The sequence below is a fragment of the Artemia sp. Qi Xiang Cuo genome, chromosome 16 (assembly GCF_049724085.1).
Source record: "Artemia sp. Qi Xiang Cuo chromosome 16, ASM4972408v1, whole genome shotgun sequence".
Lineage (NCBI taxonomy): Eukaryota > Metazoa > Arthropoda > Branchiopoda > Anostraca > Artemiidae > Artemia > Artemia sp. Qi Xiang Cuo.
Genome location: NC_142809.1, coordinates 56,931,560 through 56,945,580, shown reverse-complemented (window position 1 = coordinate 56,945,580; position 14,021 = coordinate 56,931,560). Strand labels below are relative to the sequence as shown.

At 34.8% G+C, this 14,021-nt stretch overlaps 1 protein-coding gene across 1 annotated transcript in view; it reads right to left on the bottom strand.

Annotated features, from left to right (window-relative positions):
- cyst (rho guanine nucleotide exchange factor 18 cysts) overlaps positions 1–14,021 on the bottom strand; it is a 402,635-nt gene that overhangs the window by 290,413 nt on the left and 98,201 nt on the right. Inside the window, exon 3 of the mRNA XM_089102646.1 lies at positions 5,057–5,126. Coding sequence (XP_088958772.1) covers positions 5,057–5,126 — 70 coding nt within the window. The remainder of the gene's footprint in view (positions 1–5,056; positions 5,127–14,021) is intronic.

The window sequence follows — 14,021 nt, the reverse complement described above, 5'->3', positions numbered from 1 at the left end:
TAAGGATTTTCCGAATCCTTCGTATTATTTCTTATGGACGGGATGCTCGTATAAACTTTAGAGAGGGCTGATTTGATTGAAAATTGAAAGTTCTTGTTCACTTTTTAAGAGTCAAAAGAGATTGAAGGGCAACTAGCCCCTCTCCCTCCTCCCCGCCCTAAATTCATCATATAAAAATTTTGAGATAGACATTTTGTTAAAATAGTTCAAAGTTCTGATAACAAGAAACTCCGGTGTCGACACAGCCCACCAGGGCCCATGGGTAGGCGTTGTAAGTTATGCCCTGGGGCATAACTTATTAAGGGGGGTTTATAACTTATGTGAAGGGGTTTCGTATGGGAAGAACACATAGGAAATCTATTATTATTATCCAATTTTAAGGTTAAAATACATACTCTGTGATAGATGCAAAATTCCTTTGGCACACAAATTCCTATTAAGATCAATTGCAAACAGTCGTGATCCCTTTATGTCAGCAAGTGAAATGGTCTATACCCCCTTATTGGAGCTATTTTTTCAATCCATTCATTGTTTTAAATCGCTGTCCACAAGTTATGCAAGCTGTCTATTGTTCATATATAAGGTTTTTATCAAAGAAGTAATCGTATAGACTTTGAAAAAAGCCTCATTCGATTTAAATTGAAAGTTCTAGATCCGATTTTTAAACTCAAGAATACTTAGATAGTAAGCACCCCCTCCCCATGGCATCAAAACTTGCAACTTTTTGCCATAAAAAACGAACGAAAATTAATTAAAAAAAAAACTTTACGATAAATAGGTTTTTCAAAGAAAAGTAAAAGCCATTTTAAACTTAAGCTCAAAATATACAAATACCTGTTAAAATTCAAGCTCAAAATGACCAGTAATTACTATTAAAGAATAAATGAAACCCAAAACGAACAGAAATTATATAAACAATAATAGCGAAAAACATACAACAGGTACTAACATAAATGAATAAATAGATCTTAAAGCGAGTAATTATTAGATTGAATATGAAAATCAATCTTAAAACGAAAACAAATATTTTTCTATTAAAGTATAAATGAAACTTAAAACTAACAGAAATTAAATAAACAATCAATGCGAACAAACATACAATATATATTAATGTAATTGAATAAATCGATCTTAAAGCGAGTAACACTTAGACTGAATATGCAAATCAAGTTTGAATCGAATAAAAATAACTACAAACAAGAGTTTGGGTATCGTCTCACTGCAGAAGCCTAAAACCTACTGCGTCATTGGCGCTTTACTGAAGACAATTCTTTAAAATGTTTCCACTTCTATAACTTTAAGAAATTCAATATTACCCAAGATGTTAGGGAATAAATATCAGCATATGTATATTAAATTGACAATGCGCATTTTTTTTTTCAGTAAATTCATTTTAATTTTTTTCTCAGCAAATTGAAAATTAAATTCTGGTTTTTAGAAAGCATAGGGGTTTTGAACCCTATTCAAATTAATTTATGCTCGTTTTTGAGTTTGACTCTAATATCTAATTTAATTTTGGTTAGTTTTGTGTTTCATTTATTTATTAACACTAACGTGAGATAGTTGTATGCTTGGTATATTATATGATAGTCCGGCCGCTAAGTTTTGAAAAAATGAACAACACCACGAAGGAATAGGACTGCTTCAAGACTTAACCTACCTTCCACTCCCTAAATTGACCTTGCGGATTCATATATATATATATATATATATATATATATATATATATATATAATATAGGCTACTACTAGTAGGCTACTACTAAGCAATGTCTGTCGTAAATATTAACGTGCCCCCAGAATAAAGTATCTAAATTGTTTTCGGATAAGTGAAATTTATATATATATATATATATATATATATATATATATATATATATATATATATATATATATATATATATATATATATATATATATATATATATATATATATATATATATATATATATAAATTTCACTTATCCGAAAACAATTTAGATACTTTATTCTGGGGGCACGTTAAGATTTACGACAGACATTGCTTAGTAGTAGCCTACTAAAAGTGTTGAGTAGCAGTACTTTTGCCTAGGGTAGCAAAGACTCTTCAGCCAACCGTAGATGTCAAAGAAGAAAATAATAGCCCGCTATTAGATTATGTGCTTGGGGCACAGGCCAATTCTTGAGATAAGTGATTAACTTGTTTGGATTTTGGATGATTACATTGTAATATTAGCATTAGATTTGTTATCGCCACAAGGAAAATATATCTTAACAAACTTTTTTTAGTGGGAGCCAAGGATAAAAAAAAAGAAAATATAGAAAATCAAAAGTTCTTCTATAATACCCTGGCGAATTTTTTAACAAAACAATTTCTCCCTACCAAAATGAATTTTGAGACTATCCTGGCAGTAAATTCAGTTTTACAATAGACTTAGCTAAGTATTGCTAATAGCATTTGTAGTAATAATTTCGCCTCCTGCTAGAGTATTGCTTGGGGCACTAGCCCATTTTTGAAACACGCGCTTAGTATATTTGAATTTTGGAAGACTATATTTGAAAGGCTACATTGGCCTTAAATCACCACATCACCACAGGCAACATACATCTAAATAAATTTCTTTTAATGGGAGCCACTGAAAAAAAGCAGAGATCAAAAGTTCTTCTATATTACTCCGGCGAACAGCCAAACAATTTATCTCATCCGAAATCAATTTTATTGAGTTTTGTCCTGGCGGCACATTAAGCTTCACAATAGACTTAGCTTAGTAGTAGTTGATTATTATTAATGTCAATCTTCATCCAGGACAACACTAGATCAATAGCAACCGTCAATAAAGGCAGTTGGGAAATCTACAGGAGATTGATATTTTTTTTTTTTTATCTCAAAGACTGATTTCTCTGCGTCCTTCTATTATGAAAAACGGCTTACCTTGCCGGTAAGCATTGCATATTGCTGGTTCAATAATCATCATAATTACCTTCCGCGAATAGGAGCTGGAGGTGATTGGTGTTGAAGGTAGGGTCACGGTCCCACTTTAAATCTCCAATAATACTAATTGAAAGATTTCACTATACATATCTTTTTGTTTTAAAGTTGGCGGTGGGTGAGAGGAGCGGTAGTGGGGGAGCCAAGGGCCCAAATTCAACCTGTAATTATACAGATTTGGAGTTCTTGCATGACCAGCTCAAAAGAGGTGCAATATTCCTACCATTCTACTAAAAAGTTGACATGGGAAAGGGGGGAGGATAGGGTCCGCTTGCCCACTTTGCTGCCGGCTCAGAGTACGAAACCGACATACCTATTAGGGGTCGACACCGTTTCTGTTTTTGGCTGAAATTGAAACGGTAAAAAACGGCAATTAAAAAACGGAACAGAAACAGATTCTAATAGAAACGAGGAAAAAAACGGAATTCCATTTTCTTTTTTTCATTTTTTTACAGAAAAACAGAAACGGTCCGTTTATTCTCTTTTTAACGGTTGTTTTAACAGATATTTCCGTTTTTTCAGTTTTTTAGGCTTATGAGAGTAAAATGAACGTTGACAAACATTGGTTAATAAAAAAAATCAAATATAAAAAAGACCAAACATTCAAAATGGCCACATAAATCAAAACTTATCACTTAGAAACATTCAAAGTTCAAGTGACCTTGCAGTCATTCGTGAGCACTAATTTCGAGTAAAGTACCCAGCAATACTAAATGTACTCTCACTTGGTATTGATGTTGCAGGCACTGCGAGATGCATACAAGCAATTTCACTTAACTCTGGGTAAGTGTAGAAATAGTCAGTCCAAAATTCTAGCGGATCAGAATTATTTTTTCCCGATCTACGTCTTTCACTCAAGAACATCGGAACTCTCTCTTCATATGCCCTAATAATATTTGCTGCTGCGCGGGCAGTGCTTATATTGAAAGCATTTTGACTTGAAGAGTTCATCCGAAGCCCAGTCGTGCCGAGAAACTTAGCAACCAAGCTGTCTTCTTATGTGGAGTCGGTGATGCATTTTCGTTAATATTTGTCTTGATAGAGGTGACGTCAATTGGGAAAGATGCAGAGTTCAATTGAATTTGAAGGGGTTCTTCTGTATTCCTCTTCTCGGATATGAACTACTGAAGAATTGAAGAGACAGAATGACGAGCAGAATCTCTGTCTATATCGTTCATTTTTTCGTAGATTGCAGGGTAAAAAAAACAGCTCTTGTGAAGAGTAGCATATCAAACCTAGGACTGTTTAAAATCTCTTGGGTTGGACAGATAATAATTCCTTCAGGCCATTCACTGACTCAGGAATGGCATTACTATATGGCGTCCCACAAAATAACTGAAGTCCTTTGGTCATCAGCACAACTTTGCTTGCCGAAATATAATTATACCCACTAGTTATAACCGCTGCCTGTTTGAACGGGCAGAAAACCTCAATGACAGCTTCCACAACGGACCACTCATTGTTGTTAAGTTCGAGCTCTCTGATTTTAGCGTCACGAAGGCTTCGGTTGAAGAAATTGCGCAGCGGTTCTTTACCGGTACAATACATTTCTATCATAATAAGGGTGTTGTTCCATCGAACATTCATGTCCTTTGTGATGAATAGACTGAGATTATATGTCTCTATACATGACAAGGGTCAGAATCCAATAAAAGACAAAAGAATGAGATGCGATTCTGTTCGCAACCAAATCACGGAAAATGAAGAAAAACGGGTTTCAGAAAATCAGAAACAGCAAAAACAATAAGAAAAACACAGACAGAAACCAAAACGTTAATAAAAAACGGCTACCTGTTTTCTGTTTTTTTTTCCGTTTTATAAAAAAAAAAAAAACAGAGCAGAAAACAGAGAAAACGGGGGAAGAAAAACAGAAAAAGAAACGGAAACGGAAACGGAAACGGTGCCGACCCCAATTCAATTTCCATACATATAGATGGGATTCAATTTCCATAAATATATTCGATGTGTAATATTTACAATTATCAGATATATCTATACAATATATAGCCTAAAAACTGTTTACCGTTTCTTTTCTTCACGCATAAACAATTCACAACTACTATGGTTAGAAGGAGAACAAATTAATTACCTTCGCTGCTTCTTTTGTTCCGTTTTCGGACGTCCATTTTCCCATTTTCTTCTAACGCTATCAACCTCGTCTATAAATAAGAATTAAAGTTATAAGATTAAGGATCTACTTTATATATTTAGAGTTCTTAAAAAGCCAAAAATAAGAGCTTTAACGCTTTTGAATAGTAAAACTTGATCCGTAATGGAAAACATCTTTTACTACTATAATAATATATATAATAGCTATCTATGACCCCCGAAATACAGTGGAAAAACTGTGGAGTAAACAATCAAAAAAAAACCCATAAACATACGATTCTACAATACAAAATAAATAAACTAACTAAATTCACAAAATGGCCAAAGAGGGTCAAAAACACCAATCATTTGCTGAGTTTTAAAACATAGATCTGCAGATATTTGTTTCAGTCGGGAGTGCGCATCAACAATGTGAAATTTAGAAACGACTCTATGGTTCCGCTACCACCGAGGCAGACGCAGCAGATATTTAAAGTACTTAAAATATCCTCAGCGTATTTTCTTCGTATCCTTCTTGCGAAGGAGGAAAGCAAAACAAGAAAGATAAAAAAAAAGCATGGGCACAAAAACTAGAATAAAGACGGTAAAGTTCTTTTCGGTTATACGGACCACGATTGGGTGAATTTTTTCCGTGACCAACCCGCATACTTTTCAGCACGCTGGACGTAATAAAGGAGCAAGTAGACGAAAGTGACGTGGAAAAGGATAGACCTAACCATTTAATGGTATAGTTGCAGAACTCGAGCAAACAGGCGATGCTGGTGGAGGACTCCCAAATCAAAAACACTTGCATTTGGCAGCATTAACTGAAAGACCTACCGCGGACAGTGCGGCTGAAAGCAGGTCAAAGTTGGCAATTAGACTTTGTTTTGTCCGACTAAGAAGCAGAATATCATCAGCATAAGCAACGTGACTAATGCCTAAACTATCATTATAAAAAACTGACGGTTGAAGACGTCGGAGAAACGAAGCTAAAACACATTTAAACATACTCGGAGATAACACGGCACCTTGCCTAACGCCTTTTTTAACACGAATTTGCTCCCCTACAGTACCATTCCACTTCACCCTAACCGAAGAATAAGCATACCAATACTTCATCACGGAAGCAACAGAAAGGTTAACACCAGATGCTGCTAGAAAAAACAAAGCATTTTAATGAATTACATTGTCAAAAGCATTAGATACATCAACGGTCAAACAATACAGGGGACTTTTTTGAGCAACAGCTTGTTTCATTAGGCGACCCACAATATTGTGAGCTTGAACGCAGCCCATAACTTTTCTAAAACCAAGCTGGAAGGGCATAAAATCGCACTTGGAGTTAATGGCCGGTAGCAGCACATTTTCAAATAGCTTACTAACAAAACAAGACACAGTGATAGGACGGTAATTAGAGCAAGCAATGGGGTCCTTGCCCCTCTTAACAACGAAAGATATACAACCGGACAAAAAACTATCCGGCACAATCAACTGTGCCAAGCATATCTGAAACAATAACTGCAAATGCTTCAGTAGTTCAGGCCAATTATAAGCAAAAAACTTGAAGGAAAGACCGTCACTATCGAGAGACTCAGACTTATTCACTTGCTTAAGAGCTCAGAGTATAACACCAGATTCCATCGATAGCACTTGAGATTGGTTGATACGAATTGAAAGGATTGAGTTGACAAGCTTTGTAAAATGATTTTGGAGGTTAAGATTAAAAGAAAGCAAAATATTTTTATAATTAGAAACAAAATCACATAGCCGAAGAGAGGATATAATTGGAGGTGAACACTTTACACGGTTTATAACACGATCCCAGGATTTCTTGTCGCGGAAACCATCCCAGGAATTCAGTCCCGCTCTACGAAGGAAATACTTATATTCTCGTTTGGTTTTCTGCTTTATTTGATGGGCTGCATCAGAAGGAGGACGATCGCCGGCTATCTACTTGTGGAGCCAGAACTTAGCTTTTTTTTAGCCATCTTCACTTTAAGATCGGCCTTCCATAAGGGATTGCGAGTACCCGTTCGCATGCGCTCAGAGGGGACAGCTTTTTTAGCGGCAGACTTGAGACAGAACACTATTTGTTGATAATACAAGATGATATCTATCCGCGCTAAAGTCGCAAATATATATATATATATATATATATATATATATATATATATATATATATATATATATATATATATATATATATATATATATATATATATATATATATATATATATATATATATATATATATATATATTGCAATAAGTGGAATGATACTTTAATAGATGATAATATCTGGAACAATTTCAATAAATAAAGGGGAACATTGGCATTTTCCCAATTTATCTTTGAGAACCACTTGGGAGAATTTTGGCGCACAGATCGTGCATAGAGCAAGATAGTTGGCATGTGATTGATAAATGGTCATCGTCAATTTTAGAATAGTCTACACGAACGATTGATAAAAGTAAAAGTAAATATAATTTGTACTTTACTGAAAAAAATTGAAATAAATTTACTGAAAAAAATGTGCATTGTCGGTTTAATATACATATGCTGATATTTATTCCTTAAAATCTTAATTAATTTTTGATTACTTAAAGTTATAAAAATGAAAATATTTAAAAGAGTTATTTTCAGTAAAGTACAAATTATATTCTGGCTTTTAGAAAGCATAGGGGATTAGAGCCCTACTCCTATTAGTTTCCGCTCGTTTTGAGTTTGACTCTGTTATGTAGGCCTATGTTAATTTCTGTTTGTTTTGGGTTTCATTTATTTATCGTTACTGATTTGTGGTATTTGTATGCTTGGTAGATTATTTGATTCTATTTTTGTTCATTTTTGGTTTAATAAAGTTCTTTACTTTTTTTGGAAAAATTTTCTGGAAAAATGTTTTTTTAATTGATTTCTGTTCGTTTTATATTGAAATAGTCTTTTTCAGGGAAAAAGACTGAGCTTCTTCTTAAGTTAAACAACCACCCCTTCCTTAAAACCTTAAATACCTTATGGGCATAACTTACAACCCTTGCCCCTAATATCTGGGGTTTGTTTCAACCCCAAAAGCCTTGTTATATAATATTTAGACTATTTCGAATAGAATAGCTATCTAAAAATTTATATCTGATGGATTCGGGACAATACGACGTGTGTGTGTGGAGGGGGAGGAGTAGCTACCCTTTGATCACTTTAACTCTAAAAAAGGACACTAGAACGTCTAATTACAAATCCATTGAGCCCCCTCCGAAATTTAAATGACCAGCCTTTCTATAAAAACCTTATAAGCCCCCAGGGCATAACTTACAAACCTTGCCTATCCTCAAAGACATAATTTCCGGACCTTTCAAATACGTTGAACAAAATGGCTATCTCAAATTTTGATCTCAGATTTTTGGTTTAAAGAAGTTCTTTACTTTTCTTTGAAAAACTTATTTTGTGGAAAGAGTTTTGCAAACTAATACAATAAAATGTCGAAACCTAGCCAAGGAACATAAATTTTTAGAATACCTTTTCTTGGGGGAGCCAAAGATTAAAAAAAAAATATAAAAAACCATATATATATATATATATATATATATATATATATATATATATATATATATATATATATATATATATATATATATATATATATATATATATATATATATATATATATATATATATATATATATATATATATATATATATATATATATATATATATATATTATATTCTATATATTCTTTATATATATATATATTCTATATATATATATATATTCTATATATATATATATATATATTCTTTTCTGAAATCAATTTGGACACTTTGTTCTGGAGGCACGTTAAGATTTACGACAGACATGGCTTAGTAGTTCTAGCAATACTTTGGCCTGGGGTGCAAAAAACTATAGAACCAGCCCTGGACATTGCAGAAGAAAACAATATCCTGCTATCAAGGCATTGCTTAGGGCACAGGCAGGAAAATGGCTATAAACGGCAGGAACCGGAACAGGCAAGAACAGGCAGGAAACGTTGAACAAAATGGATATCTCAAATTTTGATTGGAAGTGTTGGGGGAAATGATGGGTTTGATGGGCAGTGGCCTGCGCTTACCACCCCCCCCCCTGGAAAATACCCCCCGGATAATAACCCCCCGTTGAAAATACCCCGCCGGTAAATCCCCCCCCCCTTGAAAAATAAGGCTTTCCAAATTTGAGATTTTTATTTGAGTTTTATTTTTTTTTTTCATTTCCGTAGGGGGAAGGAATTTTGGTACTTGTGTTGTATTATGCACCATTCACTCAAGTTTACGCTGTGTAAAACTCGAGAACAAACCGGTTTCTTCGTTAGTTTTTTTAGCTTAGCGGAGACAACACAAAGAGAAGTGACAGAATATATGGGAAATATGTAATTTGCTTGCTTATATATTTGCACATAGGGGGTAAAGGTATTTGGAAAGTTTGAAGTCAGAAAACAATTCTTTCTAGGTATATGGCCAGTAAAAAATTACAGAAGAATAGCGAGGTATCTGGAAATTTTGTTAACAAAAAAAAAAAAAAAAAAAAAAAAAAAAAAAAAAAATCCATTATGAAGTAAACGTTATGTTTCATTTAAGAGTTATTTCCAAGTGTCAGTAGTTACCTAGTATGCACTACGAAGCGTACATTCAAGCGTACATTCACTATCTATTAGGCACTTTCAAGCGTACATTCTAATCGTACATTCACGCCTATAAGAATATGGTCAAATGTTTATTCAATATGAAGGGGACAAGAAACTGTTTTTTTTTTGATAAGAATTGCACAATGAATGTATCGTTTGACGTAGACATTTTTTATGAGCCAATCAGAGGTTGTTCAATATACGATAACTTGATTTGTGGTTGGGGTTTGAATATAAGGACTGATTTTCATTACGAGTAAAATTAGTAAGACAATTGAATTCAGAGAGACTAGTTTATTTGAGAGGATATTAGTGAAGAAAAAAAATGAGTGGTGCATTTACATTATTGGATATTAATGATGTAGCCGACAGCAGCAGCAACAATATACGAGTACCCAATGTGGCTGTGGAAATAACCGCTGGCTGTAGACTATGCCTTGAATGGGACAGTATGTATGCTAGATACGTTATATCATTACGCAAGTTTAAGCAGGAGGAGCAACTATGTTTTGCTGGAAAAGTGAATATTCTCCAAATAAATAAACTTCGGTCAGCATTAGATGTCCTATCGAAATATATTGATGAGAACAAAATGCATCAGTGAATATTATCATTGTAATTATGTTCAATAAAATTGTTTCTAAATCAAAGGTATTTTTCTTTCTATAGTAGACTAGCGTATATTTTTTAGATTACAAAAAGAAATTCTGGTTAGTCTGAAGTTGGTTGTGATAGTGTTAGGACTAAAAAAAATGGATAGATTTGAGAAATAGCGAATCTTGGTGGATCTAGTGTTTATTTAAAAACATTTAATTGAAGAAGATCATTTTCTAGAGTTGTCTATTCAAAGGAAGATATTTTCTCGGGAGATGCTTGTTGATATAATGAAAACTGATTCTCCATCATTAGACTATTGTATGAAGCATCTACGTCGTGATTCAAATGCATTTACACAATTTACTGATATATTGATCACGACACGGCAAAATGATATTGTGGAAATGCTTTTAAACATTAGTTTAGAAATTTAGGACTTTTTTTTCATGAGAAAGATGGTGCTCAAGGATGATTTACTCCTCTCTCTCTCTCAGACAATTTTTTTTGTTGCTAGCTCAGTTTCATTGTGGCAGTGAGATTTTCAACACATGAAAAAATGTTCCATACATGTACGCTATGTATGTACACACTGGGCAGCGGGCCAACATGTGAGAATTGCACAATGATTGATGAGTATGATGAAAAGTGTAGATTATGCAACCCGTGTAAATTCCATAGAGGATATGCTGTACAAATTAAAGGTTGTAATTCCTGTCTTGAAGAGGTGTTTGACTCTCATACTAGACGTCGCCTATGCTCCACTTACCATTATGATAAATGTAATCAGTGGGAAAATACATATCCAGCTATGATTGGAAAGAATCCTAAGCGTGATTTTAGTTGATTGCTACGAGATTGGTATCGTCGTGGTTTTAGATTGTTCTGGGAGGAGGAGCCGGGTCAGCGATTCAACTGCTGGAGCAACCAAAGAATATAGTTTGTACGTCATCGTTGTGATGATAATGGATGTTATGATTATAATCCCACTGATTTCTATTTGGCCGTAACGGAATGTGATTCGAAACTTGTGGGCACTGTTTGTGAAATTGCTTCAAATAAGCAAATTGAAACAAGTGAATTCTATAGAATGAATGAGAATAGTATCATTGACTATACAAAGAGATATGACAAGAGTGAAGTTACACTTTACTGTAGAAAATGTGACCCTGACATTGCAGCACATCAGGATCAGTACACTGTGAATTCAGATAATCTACCTGCACTATTTGTTGTCGACAAATACCTATACCTAGTAGAAGATGAAATCTAAAGAGTAGAAAAGTCGTTTTATCATGTATATAAATTTTTTTATTAATAAACAATTTCACATACATTTTTAGAACATTTTATTCGTAGGGCACTAAAATCAATAATAAATACGCTTGTAAGTATATTTTCCACTAGAAAGTCGTTCAATCGAGGTAAGTCAACGCAGATTTTGAGAAACTGCTTGTAGGTATAGCCACGGCATCTGAATATGAAAAAGAGTAGTGCACGAAAGCCACATGTCTTAGTCGTTAAATTCTGTACTCTTCGTTGATTTTGAATGATGGTTTTCCCACTGCTTTCAATAAAGTTGCTGATGTATGGCGTGTAGAATTTATACAATAGGCCAAGAGGATCAAAAAATTCAATATTCTTCGCTGTTTGAAAGATGCATAGCCAATGGCCGGTCTTCAAAGTCGATGGACTGCTATTAACAATGATTAGGGTATTGTTAAGACTTGGAAATTTTTCAATTAAGTCCGAAGGTATGCAATAGGACTTGTACTGGGACATGCATGGATCCATACTAAATACGTTGATTATTTGGTTTGTGTTCATGGTGCTAGGTCTAGTAGAACACTGCCGTCGGGTGTGATTTCCCAATAGGTTTCAAATTTACTCAGAGATATTAGCATGGTACTCTCAGTCAGAGCATCGGCAAATGTACACTCTAAACGTACATTCCCTGTTCGTACTGGGCTCATATCCTGAGTCCCCGACAAGTTCAAAACAATTACGCCATGATTTTTGAAAATATTGAATCGGTTATTCCATTTTCAAATAGTTGAGAGTCATGATCTAGGGATTGCAAGGTCAACTCGTAAAGAGTTCTATAGAATTTTTTGTCAAAAGATAGAGTGTACAGTGGGATACTATTCACTTTGCACAAAAGGATAGATAGACCGAAAAAACGAAAATCATGGGGGGATTCAGTCTAGCATCCAACAGCACTGCCGTTCTTTACAGAGGCCAAAACCACTTGTTATGGGATTTCTCCATGGATAAACGATGAATCGCTATAGCTACAAGAGCCGGTGGCAATGTGGCGTTGATTAGTGATCGTATAGGGGACATGAAGTTTAGTTTTGTTAACATTGGCTCTTAGCTTTTCCATTGCCAATGCAACAGAACTCATAACCTGTTGTTTTCGGACGTGGACAATTGCCGATGTGATAATAACATTTTAATCGGGTACTGCAGGAAGTGTTTTTCTCAAAATTAAATTCAATGGGGCCATCTGTAACTTTATGTCAATCTTGACATTGGGGGGTAGCCATTGGGATATATTGAATATCTCATGATTTAGTTTTCCAACCAGATGATACTCTTGGGTCACTTCAGTAGTCAACTCACCGTCAGTATCAACACCTGATCGATATTCATAGCCCAATGATTGCCCTCTCAACTCCTTGTATGACTTTGGTGTCATCATCATAAATTGTATGTAGCTTGCATAGTTGGATAAATTATTGCTAGTGCTCAGCAATGTACCATTAATAAATACATTAATTTGCTTAAACAGGTTGTGTAGAATACTGTTCTCATAGGAAAGACCAACGTCAGTATTTGGAGTTGTATCATTTAGCTCTTTTTTCGCCGAGACATTTAAATCCATAGCAGTTGGCGACAATACAAAAGAAGAGTCGTCATGGGCCATCTTTTGAAAGTGTATATTTCTCGGGAGGGGTTGTTGGGGGTGAAATTGTCCTTAGTACCCACGCTCGACGCTAACGTCAACCGTACCAGCATTAAATTGACTCAATGAAGAACTGATCGATTTATATGATTCCTTATGGGGCAAATAAGTCTTCTTAAGAGAAGGAGTCCTTCTTTGATCAAACAACATGTTTATTTTTCTTGTGCTGCTTATTGCTATTCCGGGTTTAATTCCCTAAAATCCTAGTTGATGTCCTTCACTTCCCACCAGGGTGGAGACTACTGAGTGAACGACGTGCACACATCTTTTTCAATCCTTTTCCATTTTGTCGAGTTTTTAATTGCTCACCAACGGCTCTCGCTTAAGATCTAATATTTTCCTTAAAACTCTCCTTGAAATTCTTGCCCAAACCCCAGTCATTTCGTGTGGAGGCAGCAAAATTTGATGCAGCAGGTACAAGATTTTATCAGGCAAGGGGTAGTGCAGAAAAAAATAGCCTAGCAAATCAGCTACCAAGACCATAGCTAGATATTGTAATACGCCCCTTGTAGTAGCCCAATCCATTGCTTATTTAACGTGGACTCAGAGCACCAACCGAGCAATCGATAACGGGACAGACAAATAAAATTCTCCTATTGTTCATTTTAGGTGATTGTGCTATCGCCGACAATGGGTCGAAAATGACATGTAATCACTGCTAAGCCTTTTGTTATTGCTAGAGGATCGCCCAATTCACTTCTTAGTGTTAACTGACAGAGTTCCAAATACGAAGTGTTTACAGGAACATACTGAAGAT